This window comes from Cydia pomonella, chromosome 6 (assembly GCF_033807575.1).
Source record: "Cydia pomonella isolate Wapato2018A chromosome 6, ilCydPomo1, whole genome shotgun sequence".
In the NCBI taxonomy this organism is placed as follows: Eukaryota; Metazoa; Arthropoda; class Insecta; order Lepidoptera; family Tortricidae; genus Cydia; species Cydia pomonella.
Genome location: NC_084708.1, coordinates 12920049 through 12939813, shown reverse-complemented (window position 1 = coordinate 12939813; position 19765 = coordinate 12920049). Strand labels below are relative to the sequence as shown.

Genomic DNA, 19765 nt, shown 5'->3' with positions numbered 1-19765 from the left:
ATATTGAAATGAGAGACTGTTGAGTGTAAACATGTATCGATTCGGACGTAATATTTTTTATTGTTTGCGCCAATATCAACACATCGTATGAAACTGTTTGTATTTTGGAAGAAACGGTGAAAATCTACAATTTATACATACGCCATCTTTTGGCCGATAATCGGCATCCCCTCCCTAGACAATCACCTTAACATGTGACCGCGGCCGGCAAAACGTCCCACTTTGTCGCTTGCCATAAAGACGGGATTTGCATGTATCTTTATACGAATAACCTGACAAGACGTCCTTATGGCAAGCGACAAAGTGGGCCGTTTTGGCGGCCGCGGTCACAAATATCAATAATAACTAACTAGGTATTTCTTAAGTTTCATAAAAAAAAACATTCAAACCGGTAGTTAAACCAAGCTCGACCTTCAAAACAGTTTAAATAATTAGATATATCATATCTATTGGTAATCAATATAATAAATACACCCAATATTGCTGATTGCTGCCAATAGATTTGACTGACGCAAAAGACTGCCATTGCTCTTTTCCGTTTGATTTTGCACCGATATCAATCGGAGCGGAGATTTCATTTAACCCTTTTCCAGGCAGCACCGATCTACAAGATTTTCCCAAAAAATCTAAATATATTCCAATTAATCCAGCTTTGATGATTTATTTGAAGAATAGTCACATTTCTCGAATGTGCAATCTAATTTGAGCCTTAAATCGGAAGACCAAAGTTGAAATTCTATTGGCGCGTATTATGCGGTCGATAAATCGTACTATGACTGGAAAAGACTTAAGGTCACATTTAGCAGTCAGCTATTGCTGTAGAAACCGTGACCGTCAAGATAAGTCTAAAAACGGCCTTGGTGATACTTTTAACGAATATGCCCCGATGCCTCGACCCTGCGAAACACATTTATATGTAGGTATTACGTTCGTGATACAGCTAAACTCAAACGGCTAGTGTGACACTTTAAAACCAGCCTTTCCAGCTTGATTGGGACTAGGGCATGCAATATCGGACCATTTTCAATCCCGATATTGAAATCCGATATTGAGTTCCAATACCGGGATCACGGGATTAATACCGGGATTAAGAAATATTTAAAAAAAAAGTCCTTTGAGTGGTAAATCAGTCTTTATTAAGGATAAAATGGACATAAAAATCAACAATATTAACATTAAAATACAAATGTAAATAAAAATAAACGCTAAATCAACAACAATAAAAATAAAGAAAAATTCAAAGAAACCAACATCATAATATTAGTCATTATTTGTTTTTAAAGGCGGCAGTCATTATTAAGAATAAAATTGTCATTAAAAATACGCTTAATAACAGTAAATAATTAGAATCTAATATACAAATGCAAAAAAATCAACATCGTAAAACAGTATCGTAATCGTAAGTAGTTATTAATTTTAAATGACGATTAGAAAATCATGTACATGCAGTCCTGAAGTTGTCCCGCCAGTGGTTTTCAAAACTTTTGAGCAATTATTGCATTTTGCAGATTGTTTGTCACTCGCCTTCTCGAAATGGTTCCAAATGTCTAAGGAGCTTTTCTTGTTTTTACTATACGTTACTTTTGGCGCAGACCTGAAATAAAATTGTATAAATCAGTATCGTCTAAGAAGTAGCCAAGTATAACAACGTATTAGTAGTGATAATGCCAGCTTCAGTCATCGCAGCGGAGTAGCGGACGGTAAATTAGATACACGGAGTCAATAGCCTATAAACCATGTTATATTATATATATTATGTATTAGTCCTATATTTAATTTGGGATGATTTGGGATCATGTTAAGTAGTGCGTGTCCTTAATAAAAAAATGCAATATTTTAGTGTTTAATTTTTAGATAAATAATACTAGATGTAATTTTAATTACTTTTTTTACGCAAGATCCGGGCTAATGAATAAAGTCCTTCCTTATTAAGGTTTCCAATCCCGCGAAGTGGCACCGTCCGCTTCGATCGCAGATTTTTTCAAGGCATAAAATAAATACTATTACAATACAGTAAAAACTTCGACATCGATGCTCATGGATCTATTTTATGAGAGAATTTACGAGAATGTAATTGTATTTACTTAAACTATTAGGTTTTATATTATTAATATGGCCAGTGACCAGCCAGGCGACCACTGACTTCAACTGACGATAATTTTATTAGACCGATAAGCTAATATAAATTCACATAAATATAAATAAGGTTTCTATTACTTACATTTTCCTCCGTTGTCGGGTACATAAACATTCACTAAAAAACACACAACATAATTCATATGTCACGTCAGTCAAATAAAAAGTTAAGCACCAGCTACCAACATAAACCAAATAGTGTATTTTTGTTTACAAATCGGCTACACATACGTAGTTTCGGTGATCGTGGCTATTTAGCAACTAAGGCATGCAGTTATGTCCTAATACTATCTATGCAAAAACAATAGATAACGATATGGTCCAATCCCAGTCCTTCATGGCGGCAAACCGTTTACCTGCGGCGCGGCTCGATTATCTGACGGAAAACCCCGAGTGTTCCCGACTTCCCGAGCTTTGTGCTATGCACCACCATGTGTTATTTTAAATTTAAATACTTTTTCAAACCAGGCCATCTAAAGTGTTTAATAATAACAAATATAGAGATAGAGGTAATAATTGCCGTGTATTATTTCTTTAGAAATCTACTTAGAAAAATGAATTTCGAAATCCCGATATTTCGATATTGGTCCTTTGAAATACCGGTATTGTAATATCGTAAAACTGGCCCGTGATCCCGGGATTTCGTGATCACGGGATCACGGATTGCATGCCCTAATTGGGACAAGCTGCACAGGGCGTCTAACTGACTCGAATATATTAGTATTATTTTATTCGTTTTAATTATTATCGACTGTAATTTTAATGTATTTCAATTTTTTCTCTAATTTATTGATTGTGTAATTATATATCACATGTATCTGAAATAAATGAATTTATTATTATCATAACAGTTGAAGGTAAGGCTACATGAACTACTATTATACTAAGTAATTAAAACATAAATGCACAAAACTAGGTTTATCCCCTAACCTTCTAATAAAGCGTCTTAAGCCACAGGGTTGTTTGTTTGTTTGTTTAAACTTTATTGCACAAATTTACAAAAAGAGTACAAATGGCGGACTTAACGCCTTGAGGCATTCTCTACCAGTCAACCATTGGGCTAAACAGAAATAGTTAGTTTGGTGCAGGATTGTAAAGAGTTGATATGGAAATAGACACAAGTCGGGTTGTAAAATACAGCAAAATAGCGTTTAGGACGGCGCGAATTAAGATACCGGTAAGTAACGGATTTTTAAACATTTGGCCACGCGCCGTGGGAAGTGCGAGGTAACTAGGGCTGATGAAGTTAAAATCCGTTCAATGTTTGCATCAGTGTCACTTCGTCCAATTTTGGAGACTGAAAAAAAAGCAGTGCATATTCAATTGTTATTATCAGCCGGAATCACGATTCTAGAGATTTTAGTATACATACCTAGTTGGTTACTAAATTATGTTACTGCAATAATCTTTATCTACATAAAATATACGAACGAAAGTTGAATAAACTATATATTAAAATGAAGTACACAAAATCAGGAATTACATATGACAATATCATTCAAAATGGCCTCCTCTGGCCTTGACGCAGGCCCTCAAACGACGAGGCCAGTCATCAATAGCGGCACGCACGATTGTCATGTTTAATTCCGTCACTGTCTTAACTATGGCCCGCTTGAGGGAGTCAAGATTTGTGTGGGGTTTAGCACAGGCTTTCTCCTCAATAACCTGGCATATGGCATAATCCGGGGGGTTAAGGACCGGGCTGGAGGACGGCCAGTCTTCGTGGGCAATAAAGTCAATTTTGTTCCTTCGAAACCAGGCTTGAGTTGTTTTTGCCTTATGTGCAGGAGCTGAGTCCTGTTGAAAGACCCATGGCTGGTTTTAAAATAGGGTGTGGCTTAAGAGCTTCACTGTTGGTTCGAGAACGGTTTCCTGGTAAACTTTGGCCCCAGTTTTCACACCTTTTTCACAGAAATGAACCTGCGTTAGCCCTGAGTATGACACACCCAACCAAATCATCACATAAGAGGGATGATGGCCTCGTTGCACTCTCGGAACCACTGACTTATATGTACTAGACCAGCTATCGAGAACAAATTGTGTCCGCCATTTTCGAGTTTGACGTCTGTCACTAAGCTAAAGAATAAGCGTAACTAGCCAGACACGAAACTGTTATGACAACTACTCATATTCTGCCTACATACAGGGTTGTTTTTTAATGACTTGCAATATTTTACGTGAATATATAGGTCATGCTGAGCAACTTTTATTATGGGAACAACCACGAAAACGCAAAAAATGGATTCTCCAATAGAAAATGTCAACAGAACCATCAAACTAGCGAAAATTAATTTGAATGTAAGTTACCTTTTTAGGGTTCCGTAATCAACTAGGAACCCTTATAGTTTCGCCATGTCCGTCTGTCTGTCTGTCTGTCTGTCCGAGGCTTTGCTCCGTGGTCGTTAGTGCTAGAAAGCTGAAATTCGGCATGGATATATAAATTAATAAAGCCGACAAAGTCGTATAATAAAATATAAAATTTAATTTTTTTGAGGGTACCTTCCCTACACGTAAAGTGGGGGTGAATTTATTTTTTGCTTCAACCCTACAGTGTGGGGTATCGTTGGAAAGGTCTTTCAAAACTAATAGGGGTCTTCAACAAACATTTGATAAAGTGAATATATTCGGAGATAATCGCTCCGAAAGAGAAAAAAAATGTGTCCCCCCCCCCCCCCTCTCTAACTTTTGAACCATAGGTCCAAAAAATATGAAAAAAAATCGTGGAAGTAGAGCTTAAGAAAGACATTAAATGAAAACTATAGCGGACATGATCAGTTTAGCTGTTTTTGAGTTATCGCAAAAAGTTTCTCCCATAGTAAAAAGACTTACTTTAATTAGGTACTGATTATGCAAATTTGCCTATTTGTTTAACTCGCGTGAAAGGTACCGTTTCATCCCTTGGTTAACAATTTACTATACTTTAAGCTCCAGTTTAGCTTATTGTGACGGAATAGTAACTACGGAACCCTACACTGAGCGTGGCCCAACATGCTCTTGGCCGGTTTTTTTATAACTTTATATAGCACACGAGAAATCGAGGGTTCTTTCGTAAAATTGTATTTCTATGCAATATTCGATATACTTGTAACACGGACGATATTACAATTTTAAACGAGTCATCACATTTTCTATTTGATTTCGGTAACAAGTTTGCACAAATCACACTTATTGCACCTTAAATATAATATAAAATACAAAATTATAACTCAAACATTCAATAAATAATTAAAAAAATATATATTTCGTAACTTTTGTGCTATTAACCAACAACGTATACAACCATTTAGTAGGTACCAATGTGTCACCTCTGAGAAAATTAATCTTTGCGCCAAAGAAAATGGCTTCCAGACGCGAATGTTCCAAAGTGACGTTTCGTAATAATCTAAATTTTCATAAGTAATCAGTTTTTCGATTGCTTACCGGTGGAATGTTATTCCATCGCTTTTATTACATTTTTTTTGTATTATTATTACAACTTTTGAGCACGCACGGAAGCATTTTTTATTTTAATATTTTATTTTAATTTTCTATAGATGTGCGGCATCTTGCCAGTAGTCGGAGACGTACTAAACGCAATGAAGTGCCGGCACTTCATTGATGTGCGGAAACATTTTCTTCGAGTGGTCTTCTCTAGTACTACATAATACCTCAATGCTCGGAACAGCCGCAATCGTGAGAGTCAGAATGGCGGGTGTACCTAAATAAAATTAAATGAAAACCATACCATATTTTTGTACCTAATTTGTACTATTTAGTACCTCCTTTAAAAAAAAATGTACCTCACGGTACTTAAAATTATCACCAAAAAACAGGTCACCCGCCATCCTGACAGTCAGAATGGCGGGTGTACTTTATTACGCTATGTTCCCGTGGTTATTGATAAATTCTATAAAAGCCAAATTTTTGTACCTTTTTTGTACCTTCATATTCAATTATAATACGAGTCATTTTATTTTTGGTTTCCAAGTTTTACTCATTTTATATTTTGCTTGCTATTACAATTTTGCAGGCGTTATAATTTTTCAAATTATCGATTTCATTTTTAAGAAAAAACGCTAAGGTACAATTATGTTTATTACGCCAGGATTTAGTACCTTTAATGTTTAATCTGTTAAGTTCAAATAACTCAGTAAATCATGTCTTAAAAAAGGCTAGGCGCCAATTCAAAGAAATCTTCCTAAGAAAAAACATTTTTAAGACATGATTTTCTGAGCTATTAAAACTTAACAGATTAAACATTAAAGGTACTAAATCCTGGCGTAATAAAAATAATTGTACCTTAGCGTTAAAAAAGACTAGGCGCTAATTCAAAGAAATCTTCCTAAGAAAAATCATTTTTAAGACATGATTTTCTGAGTTATTTGAACTTAACAGATTAAACATTAAAGGTACTAAATCCTGGCGTAATAAAAATAATTGTACCTTAGCGTTTTTTCTTAAAAATTAAATCGATAACTTGAAAAATTATAACGCCTGCAAAATTGTAATAGCAAGCAAAATATAAAATGAGTAAAACTTGGAAACCAAAAATAAAATGACTCGTATTATAATTGAATATGAAGGTACAAAAAAGGTACAAAAATTTGGCTTTTATAGAATTTATCAATAACCACGGGAACATAGCGTAATAAAGTACACCCGCCATTCTGACTGTCAGGATGGCGGGTGACCTGTTTTTGATGATAACTTTACGTACCGTGAGGTAAAATTTTTTTTAAACGAGGTACTAAATAGTACAAATTAGGTACAAAAATATGGTATGCTTTTCATTTGATTTTATTTAGGTACACCCGCCATTCTGACTCTCACCCGCAATCGCCTCTCGACTGTTTTTTGCATACACTCTGTCATTCTGGCGGTTACAACATTCTTCAATGGTAATTTTTTTTTCACTACTTTACTATTGTATCTATTAATTGTGCGATAAACAAATTGTTTGTTGATTTTTTAGGTTTTCAAGCAACTTCAGAATCATGTTTGGCGGGTGCCCACATTTGTGCAACGCAATTACTGCGATACGATTCTCTTTTAGGCCCCAATTCATTATAGATACGACGAGATCAGCGTTATAATATAATTATAGCTCACAAATCCACCACATTATGTCATTTTTTTATTTTTTCGGTAGCATTTGTTTTAACGGAAATAAGGAGGTTGTAAATCGAATAACAGAACTTAGTAACCAACTAGGTAATGGACTTTTAACCGGTCGGATTTGGTAAATCATCGCACCACATCAAGCAACCTCTTATGTCTTACTCCCGACCCTAAACACAATTTTCAAGACATAAATTTTAAATAACCTGATTTTTCTAGGTACTTATATTAAATTGAACTAAGATGACCTGTCCCGTTGTCTGTCGGTCTGTAATCAAATCTTGCAAGTTAAATTTGACCCACTTCCCGGTTTCCAGTGAAGCTGGAAATTTGCATACATGTGTAAGTCGGGTGACAATGCAATAGTATAGTACCATCGAGCTGATCTGATGATGGAGACAGGAGGTAGCCACAGGAACTCTGTGATAAAACAACGCAACCTAATTGTTTGGGGTTTTTAGAATTATCAGCGATAAAAGCTTGTACCAAAAATGAAATTTATGCCAAAAACTTTCCAGGTTGTGCCTCGCCAGCTTATGGTCTTCAGAATGAAGAACTATAGGTGAAGAAAACAAAAAAGCGGCCTAGTGCGAGTCGGACTCGCTCATGAAGGGTTCCGTACCATTTATGACGAATTAAAATATAAACTACTTACTAGATCTCATTCAAACCAATTTTCGGTGGAAGTTTGCATGGTAATGTACATCTATTCTTTTAATTTTATCATTCTGTTATTTTAGAAGTTACAGGGGGGGGGGGGGGACACATTTTACCACTTTGGAAGTGTCTCTCGCGCAAACCATTCAATTTAGAAAAAAATGATATTAGAAACCTCAATATCATTTTTGAAGACCTATCCATAGATGCCTCACACGTATGGGTTTGATGAAAAAAAATGTTTGAGTTTCAGTTCTAAGTATGGGGAGCCCCCAAAATTTATTGTTTTTTCTCTATTTTTGTGTGAAAAATCTTAATGCGGTTCACAGAATACATCTACTTACCAAGTTTAACAGTATAGTTCTTATAGTTTCGGAAAAAAGTGGCTGTGACATACGGACGGACAGACAGACAGACATGACGAATCCATCAGGGTTCCGTTTTTTTGCCATTTGGCTACGGAACCCTAAAAAGCAGACTAGATATTTATTTGCTTGACATTAGTGAATACGTACTTAGTACCAGGGATCGGAAACCGGTATTTTTTGTATGGGAACGAAAACGGTATTTTTTCGTTCTTTGTTAATTACTGCATTTCTAATTAGGCAATCTAATAATACGAAGTCGTTATTTGTAAACGCAACTGAGTCCTACATTTAGAGTATAAAATAAACCGAAATATATGGTTATTTCGATGTTTTTGCGAAAAACCGGTTCCGATCCCTGCTTAGTACAACAAACTCGCTATATGGCCTATATGTAATAACCAAACCAAACACCTATGTCCTAAGATACGTACCTATATCCATTCTCTTATCTGAATGATTATACGCCGAAGCATCGTAAACAAACATCTAAATTGTCACTGCAGCTTGTACTCTCGACACAAGTTAATAAAATATACATCATTATTGGCATTTTAAGGTAAAGGAAAAGTGCAGGTATCGCGTGATAAGACACGTTTCCAATCACACGCCAACGGCACATTGAAGACGGTGGGAAAAAATATTTTCACGTTGATCAATGCGTTACCTCCTTAAAATGTCAATTTAACGAGATAGGATTTACTTGAAGTATTTGAACGTTGTTAGTAACGGGGTCAATGAATAAATGACAAAGTAGATTTATACTGTACAAATTATTATCTAAAATGTTACACAATTAAGTAGGTAGTTAATGAAAAACTCGATTTAAAAAAATCTAATTGAGTAGTCTAACAAAGTAACCTGACAAAATGTTGAGGCCATAATATAATTGGAATTAAATTCCATTCTTGGTTGGTCAACGTAATACGTAAAGTTGAATGCATATCAATAGTAAGTTTAAAAAGCGGCCAAGTGCGAGTCGGACTCGCCCATGAAGGGTTCCTTTATGACGTATTAAAAAAAACTACTTAAACTACTAGATCTCGTTCAACATTTTACCACTTTGGACACACATTTTACCACTTTGGTAGTGTCTCTCGCGCAAACTATTCACTTTAGAAAAAAATTGTATTAGGAACCTAAATATCATTTTTGAAGACCTATCCATAGATAACCCACACGTATGGGTATGACGAAAAAAAATTTTTTTTTTAATTTTATGACGTATTTAAAAAAACTACTCACTAGATCGCGTTCAAACCAATTTTCGTTAGAAGTTTGCATCGTAATGTATATCATATATTTTTTTTAGATTTTTCATTCTGTTATTTTAGAAGTTACAGGGGGGGGGGGACACACTTTTTTTCACTTTGGAAGGTTCTCTCGCGCAAACTATTCAGTTTAGAAAAAAATGATATTAGAAACCTTAATATCATTTTTGAAGACCTATCCCCATTATTATAGATACCCCACATGTATGGGTATGAATAAAATTTTTTTTTTTTTTAATTTCATGACGTATTAAAAAAAAAACTACTTACTAGATCTCGTTCAAACCAATTTTCGGTGGAAGTTTACATGGCAATGTATATCATATATTTTTTTTATATTTTTCATTCTGTTATTTTAGAAGTTACGGGGGGGGGGACACACATTTTACCACTTTGGAAGTGTCTCTCGCGCAAACTATTCATTTTAGAAAAAAATGATATTAGAAACCTCAATATCATTTTTGAAGACCTATCCATAGATACCCCACACGTATGGGTTTGATGAAAAAAGATTTTTTGAGTTTCAGTTCTAAGTATGGGGAACCCCCAAAATTTATTGTTTTTTTTTTTTCTATTTTTGTGTGAAAATCTTAATGCGGTTCATAGAATACATCCACTTACTAAGTTTGAACAGTACAGCTCTTATAGTTTCGGAAAAAAGTGGCTGTGACAGAATCGGACAGACAGACGGACATGACGAATCTATAAGGGTTCCGTTTTTTGCCATTTGGCTACGGAACCCTAAAAATAAGGCTAATAAATCTTGCGCAGGTAAACTAGTCCGAGAATCGATGCTATCTTTGGAGCACGGTGACAATAGAGGCCGTATCCAATGAGACACATTGATATGATTCTAAAAAACTTTTTTTGTACTTTTATGGTTTCCTGTTTTTATATAAGCCTATTCTAGATTCTTAATGCTGAAAGTCATCTCACCCATATTAATGACGTAGTTATATAGCTACGCGGGCTTCGCTAGCTTAATGTAACCATATTTTTAAAGCAATTGAAACGTATAGGTACATTTTAATTAATATAAAGTAGGTACAAATTTTTAAAACATACACGGATGACGTAGCTATCATTTGCCTATTTTAAAACCGTGTCAATATTAGACATCTTTCTTTTTTTAAATACATGAAATGATTTAACCTTTTCAACGCTTTTCAACACGTGTCAAGAAATGCCATGGACGCCAAAAAGTTAACTAATGAAGAGCGAATATGAAGCTTAACTGACAGTAGGAAAGTCGCTTTGACAACGTCCGCCATAGCCTTTTTAATGGTCATTGGCGTCGCGGGCACGACAGACGATGACCGATTGACCGTTTTAGTGGTCTTTGGCGTTGAAAAGGTTAACCAAGGTCACTGAAAAAAATTGGGTTCTAGCTTTAGCCAGCACAAAATAACAGGTTGAAAATGGCCTGAATGGCTTTGAAAAAAGGATAGTACGGCGGTGCCTCTTAGTTTTGCTCGACTTAGCGGGGGCTCTGCCGTGCCCCCAGATTACAGAAAGGCAATTGGACAGAACTTCGATTTAAAATAGTCGCGGCAGGTCCCCAGGTGCTGTTTTTTATACATATATGAAGAATGTACAGGACATTCCAAACCAGGTGTAAGTCAAAACAAAATATCTAGCATACAATTAGATACTTTGTATTCACTAGCCAGTACAACACTTTGAGAGCGTTTATTTAGGTACTGGGCCACCGCGAATCCATCTCTGATGACTGGTGAATAGTGAGCTTATGAAGCCGATGGTCCCAGGTTTGAATCCTGGTGAGGACATTTATTTGTGTGATGAGCACAGATATTTGTTCCTGAGTCATGGATGTTTTCTATGTATTTAAGTATTTGTATATATATTATATATATTGTTGTGAGTATCGACAACACAAACCTTCTTGGCTTACCGTGGGATTTAGTCAATTTGTGTTAATAAAATGTCCCTATAATATTTATTTATTATTTATTTATAAAAAAATCTCTACCTGTACCTCTTGATTGTCAACCACAACCAACCACTTGCCCTCATTTGGTATTATTAATTCCAAATTAAAAAGCTTTGAACTTCTTACCTTGCAAACCTCTCTTTGTCCTGAATATTATCCTCCTCCATCCTTGTGTACTTCCCCCCACTTGCGTCGTCTTCATCGGATCTGTCAATACAATACAAATTAGCATTTATTAAGATAAGAAGCATTTCCAAGGTGAAAGCAACAAGTTTAGTACCATACATTTTCGGAAAGGTAGAGAAATTATCAGAAATATTATTATATCATACTAATATTTCAAAATGAATACATAAACAAACTTTCAATTTTGGTAACAGCTAATTGTATGAAGGTTTTTTAAGAAACTTTCACATGGAAAATTATGCAATTTAGATGATTTTCCAGTGGTAGTATTGGTACATCAGAAGGTATAGCATTATCTAATTGCCCAATTGAATTGATTGATTTCTATACACTTATAAATTGCAAAAAAAGCAACATATGTACCACACTCTGCAATCTTAATTTTTGCTTGTTTTATTTAACATATTGACAATTCTAAGCTAAAGTTATTAGGATTGCTCAAGATGATAAGGATAAATTTAAACTTTAAACCCAGGATCATAAAGGTAAATGCAACAATTCATGTCATCTAGTGATACTAGCAGAATAAAGTGTATTTGATTGATGAAAAATGTATTTGAGAAATAATAAATAGACACCATTATCTCATAGTTACATTTTCTCAGTCTACCTTACATTTTGATAACAAAAACAACACATTTATTTAATCAGTACAGCGAGTTATTAAAATCTCATTAGAATATTACAGAATTTACAGATTTTAATATATTTGAGAAACTGATATTTCATTCAAATTATTTAGACATCCTAAGAAATGCACACATGAGTCTCACATAATCTAATTTGTATTATCCCAAATCACTAAGGGAGCCTGGGGCCATGCAAACATTTTATAAATATAGGTATTTACAACATATACATATATATTTGTGTACAAATTTACACAGTGACCACAAAACATACTTAAAGAAGTCTATTAAGTACCCTTACTAAAATTTGAGCCCATGACCACCAGCATTGGCATACCAATTAGGATGTGGTTGTTTGATTCATTTGTTAGTCAAACAGGGCAAAATAATGCATTTAAGGGCCTTTTTTTAATATGAACAATGTGCAACACATAGTTTTGCAGGGTATGAGAATTTATCTGGATAGAGTAACTGGGATTACATAGACTGAACTTCTTTCTAGCTGATTAATACTGCAAATAGAAATCTAACTCAATTCCAACATTTATTTTGAGTAAACAGCCTCAATATTTGCCAATGCCTCATAATAACCACCTACGAAACTACTTCTCTGGATGTTACGGCGGTTTATCATAATCAAAGCCTAAACATAATATTTATAAAGCAGTCTGTCTACGAGAACATGGACCAGTACATGTGATTGGACCCCTAACTGTAAGTTATATGTAATATCCAATACAAACAGAACTTTAAAAAAAAACTATGTGTAAATTGTGGTCTTGGTGAGATTGTTAACATCTAAAAGACCTTTTCTTTTCAGTATTTAGATGAAATAAATACCATACACAGGCGCTGTGCATCAAAATGCTGTGTTGCATAGAATGTATAACATCAACTCATGAGTGACACACATTGCAAATTAAATAAGACTCACCCAATACTGCCAGCACGGCGCTTTTGTATATCCTTTGCTGGGTCAGCCCCTACAACAAGTACTAGCTTGCTTATTTTATGCGATATGAATTTACAGCCACAATAGTGTTCAGAAATAATTATTGATAGCATTTATATTTAATTACCATATTTGTTGCATAAATGTTCAATTATGATAAGTAAATTTTACAAATTTATTGCAATTAAAATTAGGTCAAGTACAGTGCATACTACAAATACTAACCACAAAGCATTACATTATCACTGGACTTTATACCTAATAGCTAAAGATAACATTATGTGGTATGTTAGGGAAAGTTAACTTAAAAGTTATAAACACCCTATAGAACTTAGAAAGCACTCGTTCGAAAAATTCGTAATTATATTATGAAAAACCACCAGTCAGCAACAATGAACAAAACAAATCATGTCACTTCAGCTATCGTTAACTGTGCTATGAACAAAATGAATAATAAATAGAAGTCTCAGAAATTTGTGTCAAATATTAAAGAAGTAGATGTGTTATTTGGCTTTTAACGTTGCTAACAACTCAGGACAACGTCAGTATGGTCGATAACATATAACGGATGCTAGAACAACGTGAGAATACTAAATAATATGCATTAGATTACCATCTTTATATACACAATGGCTAGCGATCAAACCGAATCTAAATGATGGAAACAAAATTCATGTTAACACAACGAAATAAGAACACCAACCGGGGATATTGGGAGCCACGGCAGACATCGGTCAATAAACTCATTAGTCCACGATATGGTATCACTTTCTAATAATACAATTTACTATAAATCACAACAAAATAATTACATCAATAAAGTACGCACTGCAAACGTATGTTTATCGTAAACTGCTCAACATAAGCGCCATTTTTATTACGTTTGGCATTTTCTACTAGACATTCCATTTATTGCCACTGGTAATAGACTTTTCTACCAAAATTCCTTATTTTTTACGAGACCTGTCATTTTTTTTTTTAAGAATGGAAAATTTAAAATTATGTGTATAAATTTAATAATACATATCAAAGAAAAATCCCGAGGTATGTAATTATAACAAAAATCTACTGCATTGCTTAATATTTATTTCTGGCAACATAAATTAGGGCTGCCATATTTCTATGAGAGCTACCATCCGAAAAATAGTAACGCGGGAAGTTTTAAAATAATATCTGGCCACTAAGAAATTGTAACAAATTATTTAAAAAAATAAAAGCTATTTCAAAAAATAATATGTCATTATCTGTAATATTTGGCAAAATAAGTTATTAAAATTATGATTTACATGTGATGAAAACAAACCAAATGCACTAATGTATTACGAATAGAATATAATGGAAAAACAGCTAGACGTGTTATCTGATACTGGCACTATTTACAATATTGTGTCCACATCTGAAGCTATACCAGATAACAGTCAGCCAAAATTAGACACTCTTGCGAAAAAAGCTGTTCACCTAAGGTAACCATTAAAAACCCATTTGAGTTAAATCGTATAAAAGCGATTGTACTTAAATTCTTAGGGATAAGAGTGAATAAAATACATATTTGAGTATAGTATAAAGGTGCACACTTTGGAATAACGAATTTTAACCTAATAAAAGGCATTTTCAATTATGTACCTATTTTACCTACCTAACTACAAACATTATCTGTAAGATAAATTTTATGTTGCAGATGTGTTCTTGAAAAGGATTTCAAAGCCTGTGACATAAAATGGAGTTTGTTCGTTGCAGCGGCGTTTAGTTTCAGATACGAAAGTTGCCTAAGACCATTTCCTCCAGCTTTCTTAAAAAATGGGGTGAAGGACATGGATGGACTGGTAAACCCGCTTGAAGTGTATAGAAACGTTTATACGCGACAGTTTTATGAAGATTTAAAAAATTAGATTAGATTTTAGACTCTTTTTGATCCACTCGACGCTGTTCGCAGCTGTCCCACAGAACTTTTTTCTTTGAAAATTATTTCCAGCACTGTTCGTGAACGTGTGTAGCATATAATTTATATAGGTATAAACTGCTTGTCGATAATAGACTAACTTATCAATTTGTTTCAGTTGAGCGTTGTTAGCGATGTCCCAGCATTGGATCTCGTACTTGAACAACTGATAAACCTAGAGGACTTGAGTAAAGTCGGCGATATAATACACCTACTGTTTTATGTTCTTGTGCGGCTAAAGGAACCCGCACTCAAAACCTTGCAACAAGATTCGGTATGTTAATTATTTTTGTATTCAGGCAGCTCAAGCGTAGCTTAGCATGACGTGACGTGTCAGCGGCCCTACCACCGAAAATCTAATTATCTTTACTTGCCTCTCATTGCAGGTATAATAAGAGCCAGTGGAGTTTGTTCGGAAAGAGAAGAGTCGTGGAATGTGTTGTGGGCCAAATACATTCTACGACTCTTCTCTTCCCACACAGACAGTACCTAACCATCGCATAGCCATATATCTCGCTGGTCCAGCGCTGGGCCGTCGTGTAGAGGAGCCATAAAGCGATAACGAACGACCATTGTAAATTATATCCCGACTAGGCGACTACTTAGCAATAAATCAAAATTACCCGCAATTGAAATAATTCACTTGTACAAAAATATTATTTTCACCGTCTCGTGGTTGCGTGAGAAAGACTCGCGAGCACATCTAAATTTTGGTTTTAAAATCTGCCTGTAGGTATATCACTTGATTCACTTGGAGGTATGTTTGAGCTATAGAGAGGCTAATATACCGCCGAACGATGTGGTCATCTGTAGGCTTTACCTACCGCAAATATCAAAAACCGAATTTCATTATCTATCTCTATCGCCCTTCGTCATTCTCCGTTGACAGGTCCAACTTCCAGCTCATAATACCAAACCTTATGTAACTCTAATAAATTTTCATTTTCTGTATTGCAGTATGAACAGATTTTAAGCTACGTTGACTCCATTGAGTCCGCACCAAGACCTCAGTACATTTTCCAAGTGTTGAGTGCTTCCAAATCCAACGCCGAACAGAAATGGAAGGATTTGGCGAAAAACCATAACATTGTCTACGCTTATCATGGAAGCCACTTAGAAAACTTTTACTCGATGCTTAGTTTTAGTGTGCAACAACATTTGAATAAGGTACTTCTAGTAGAAGCCATAAACTCTATGGCCCAATTTAGATATTTTCTACACACCCGCTCGGAAAAAATCTTTTTTACCTACAAGGAAAGAGAATTTGAAATAGACGTGGATTGTCAAAGAAAACTTTGTAGTCACAGTAAATTTACTGCCATCTTTCGACAAATGATGAAAACTTTTAGAACGCCATTTGACTTTGATTCAATAGCAGTAAATTTACTGTGGCTACAAAGTTTTCTTTGACAATCCACCTCTATTTCAAATTATCTTTGCCTATAAGCTATTGGGTAAAAAAGAGGGAGATGGACTGAAGGCTAGACTAGTCAAATATACAAGGTGGCCAAAAAATATGTGTATTCCCGTTGCCAGGGTAGGTTTTGGGTTTATACTGAGCAACTACTATGGGACTAACACCGAAATCGCGAATAAAGTTTCTGGCTGTGTCATACATTTTAACTGATCCATTTTCTATGGTAGGGTAAAAAATAATTCCGCGATTGCGGGGTTGGTCCCATAGTAAAAGTTGCTCAGTATAATCCCAAAACCTCCCTGGAAAGGGAATAATGCACACATTTTTGGCCACCTTGTATAATCAATACCTACATTTTCACATTTATCCCAATCGTATTAATGTTTATTAACTAGCAAAGTACAATGGTTGGAAACGGCCTGTACCTAACCAGCGAGCTGAGTGCCTGCCTGCCGTACAGCCGCGGCGGGTTCGGTTGGGGCGCCAGCTGCATCGGCGGGCACATCTCCTGCGTCGCGCTCTGCGAGGTCATCGACGCGCCGGAGGGTATCAACTACCAGAAACCAAACTCTAACGAAGGTCAGAATTTACAACAATTACCATAAAAGGAGTAAAGGGTTTAAATCTATCTTTTAATTAATTTCTTCTTCTTCTTTATTTGAATCTCTCTTTAAACGGACTAAATCCAAATAGTCTGTCTATGCGGAAAGAGAAGAGTCAAGTAATGTATTGGTTGCCAAATTCCACGACTCTTTTTCCGTACAGTCTATAATACCGACTTATAACATAATTCGAATCAAATTATCGATTGAAATTGCGCGCTGTTGATGGATGTTTTCTCTTGTTAACTTCAGATTAGTTATGTCTGTCTGTATTAGTGACCTCCCCCTAAAGTCTCTGAACGAAAACACAAATATATGTATAAGTAGGAAAAATGTGTATATTTGTTTCTGTGTAATGACTGTGTTTTTGAATTTATTATTTAATATAGGTTATTCCGGAGACACAGCTGGAGCCGGATACGACAGACACACTGCCGACCCCAGAGCTGCCGCTCACTACATCGTTACCAACAGCGATCTGATACGCGTGCGCTACATCTTGGTGTATGCCAAGCAACCGACTTTCATGAGGTTTCCAACCACGAGCGGTAACAGGCATAATGGTGCGACTTTTAATAGTAAACACACGAGACAAACACTAAATTTGGGGTTAACTTTGTAACGCCCGCCCTCAACCTAGAGCTGCAGCACTTTAATGGAATATACATATAGGTGTAGGTACCTACTTACCCTTATGTCAAGTAATAGTACATTGTGCAACGAGGGGGTAAGTGAAGTTTTGGATAAGAGGGAATTAAAGACCCGAGTTTGCAATATTCTTACCCCCGGAGTTACACTCAATGTTTTTCATCACACTTGCGTAGAAAAAACTAAATTTTAAGCGCAATAATTATTAAATACGGTGACATCAAACATTCGTCCGCCATTTTGTAATTTCTTGACAGGTTAGGCATCGAAGGCAAAGGTTAGGCAAAATTATGTAAAAATATTTTAAACGTCTGTTAAATTAATCAAATTAAATATTTTTAAACATAAACAAAAGTATTAAATTATAAACGTCAGAATTTTAAAAGTAAAACTCATCTTTGCTACTTGGTTTGTATGAATAAGTGACATAATAATAATAAAAAACCGGCCAAGAGCATGTCGGACCACGCTCAGTGTAGGGTTCCGTAGTTACTCTTCCGTCACAATAAGCTAAACTGGAGCTTAAAGTATAGTAAATTGTTAACCAAGGGATGAAACGGTACCTTTCACCCGAGTTAAACAAATAGGCAAATTTGCATAATCAGTACCTAATTAAAGTAAGTCTTTTTACTATGAAGGGAAAACTTTTTGCGATAACTCAAAAACAGCTAAACTGATCATGTCCGCTATAGTTTTCATTTAATGTCTTTCTTAAGCTCTACTTCCACGATTTTTTTCATATTTTTGGACCTATGGTTCGAAAGTTAGAGAGGGGGAACACATTTTTTTTTCTTTCGGAGCGATTATCTCCGAATATATTTACTTTATCAAAAAATGTTTCTTGAAAACCCCTATTAGTTTTGAAAGACCTTTCTAACGATACCCCATACTCTAGGGTTGAAGCGAATAACAAATTTACCCCCACTTTACGTGTAGGGGAGGTACCCAAAAAAAAATTAACATTTTAGATTTTATTGTACGACTTTGTCGGCTTTATTGATTTATATATCCATGCCAAATTTCAGCTTTCTAGCACTAACGACCACGGAGCAAAACCTCGGACAGACAGACAGATAGACGGACATGGCGAAACTATAAGGGTTCCTAGTTGACTACGGAACCCTAAAAAAGGGAGTTATAGCTTATTTTTTCACAATCCATAACTCCCGCGCTTGGCCTTTGTCCTTCAGTACACCTGCATGAAATAAGATCTTTTTCGAGCAAGTGTGATGAAAATTATTTATCTATCTTATCTTACAAGTGAAGAATAAGAGGGAGGCCTTTGCCCAGCAGTGGGACAATATAGGCTCATAATAATAATATAAGGTAATAGGTGTACCCCTTACATTTCATTAAAGTGTCAAAAGGGCATCTACGTGTTGGCTTCGGCTCCGCGCACGCCTCCCAAAGGTCCGGAAAACCATTGTTCCGTGATGGGAAAGACATACAAATAATAATAAGAAAAAATGAAATAAAGGGAATAATAATAATCTTATCCAAATCTATCCTTCTCAGAGGTGACTCTGAGTTACATTTTAAGCATTTATTCTTTGAATGGGAACATATTTTTCAGAGCGCGGATTATGCCAATGGGTATCAAGACATAAACTATTTTCAATACTTCTCGGATACGGATTAATGTTGGCGACCATCGGATTTGCAAATAACCAACCAGTGCAGCACTATTACGAATCATTACTGAGTAAATTTGATTTTAAATCTTGATTTCAGAAATAGTTGGTACCTAGATATATGGTATGATTGTTGTTTGATTACTTATGTGTTAAATTTATCGTAAGTAATATTGTAATTTTGTAAGACAACTTACAAAATTGGAATAAAGAATTTTTAATAGCCTGGAATGTTACTAATTACGGTTACGTTTTAATTACCTATCTATATTTTGAGTACGTAT

General features: G+C 35.2%; 2 protein-coding genes across 5 annotated transcripts in view; one reads left to right on the top strand and one right to left on the bottom strand.

Moving 5' to 3' along the window:
- The window catches only part of LOC133519015 (aryl hydrocarbon receptor nuclear translocator homolog), a 56637-nt gene extending 42490 nt beyond the window's left edge, over positions 1 to 14147 (bottom strand). For 2 of the 4 annotated variants that reach the window (XM_061852861.1, XM_061852863.1), the window contains exons 1-3: positions 13948 to 14143; positions 13227 to 13275; positions 11604 to 11684 (exon numbers count right to left, since the gene is read on the bottom strand). In XM_061852861.1, the coding sequence (XP_061708845.1) occupies positions 11604 to 11684; positions 13227 to 13275; positions 13948 to 13975 (158 nt within the window). In that variant the 5' untranslated portion in view covers positions 13976 to 14143. Of the gene's footprint in view, positions 1 to 11603; positions 11685 to 13226; positions 13276 to 13947 lie in introns of all 4 variants that reach the window. The other 2 variants (XM_061852862.1, XM_061852865.1) reach the window with 2 other exon arrangements.
- A 324-nt stretch (positions 14148 to 14471) lies between these two features.
- Positions 14472 to 19707, top strand: LOC133519023 (protein mono-ADP-ribosyltransferase PARP16). The gene is made up of 7 exons (XM_061852885.1): positions 14472 to 14707; positions 14923 to 15067; positions 15302 to 15457; positions 16141 to 16350; positions 16996 to 17179; positions 17592 to 17765; positions 19424 to 19707. Exons 1-7 carry the CDS (start codon positions 14580 to 14582, stop codon positions 19573 to 19575), a joined length of 1149 nt encoding a protein of 382 aa, XP_061708869.1. The 5' UTR covers positions 14472 to 14579; the 3' UTR covers positions 19576 to 19707.
- Positions 19708 to 19765: the final 58 nt, after the last annotated feature.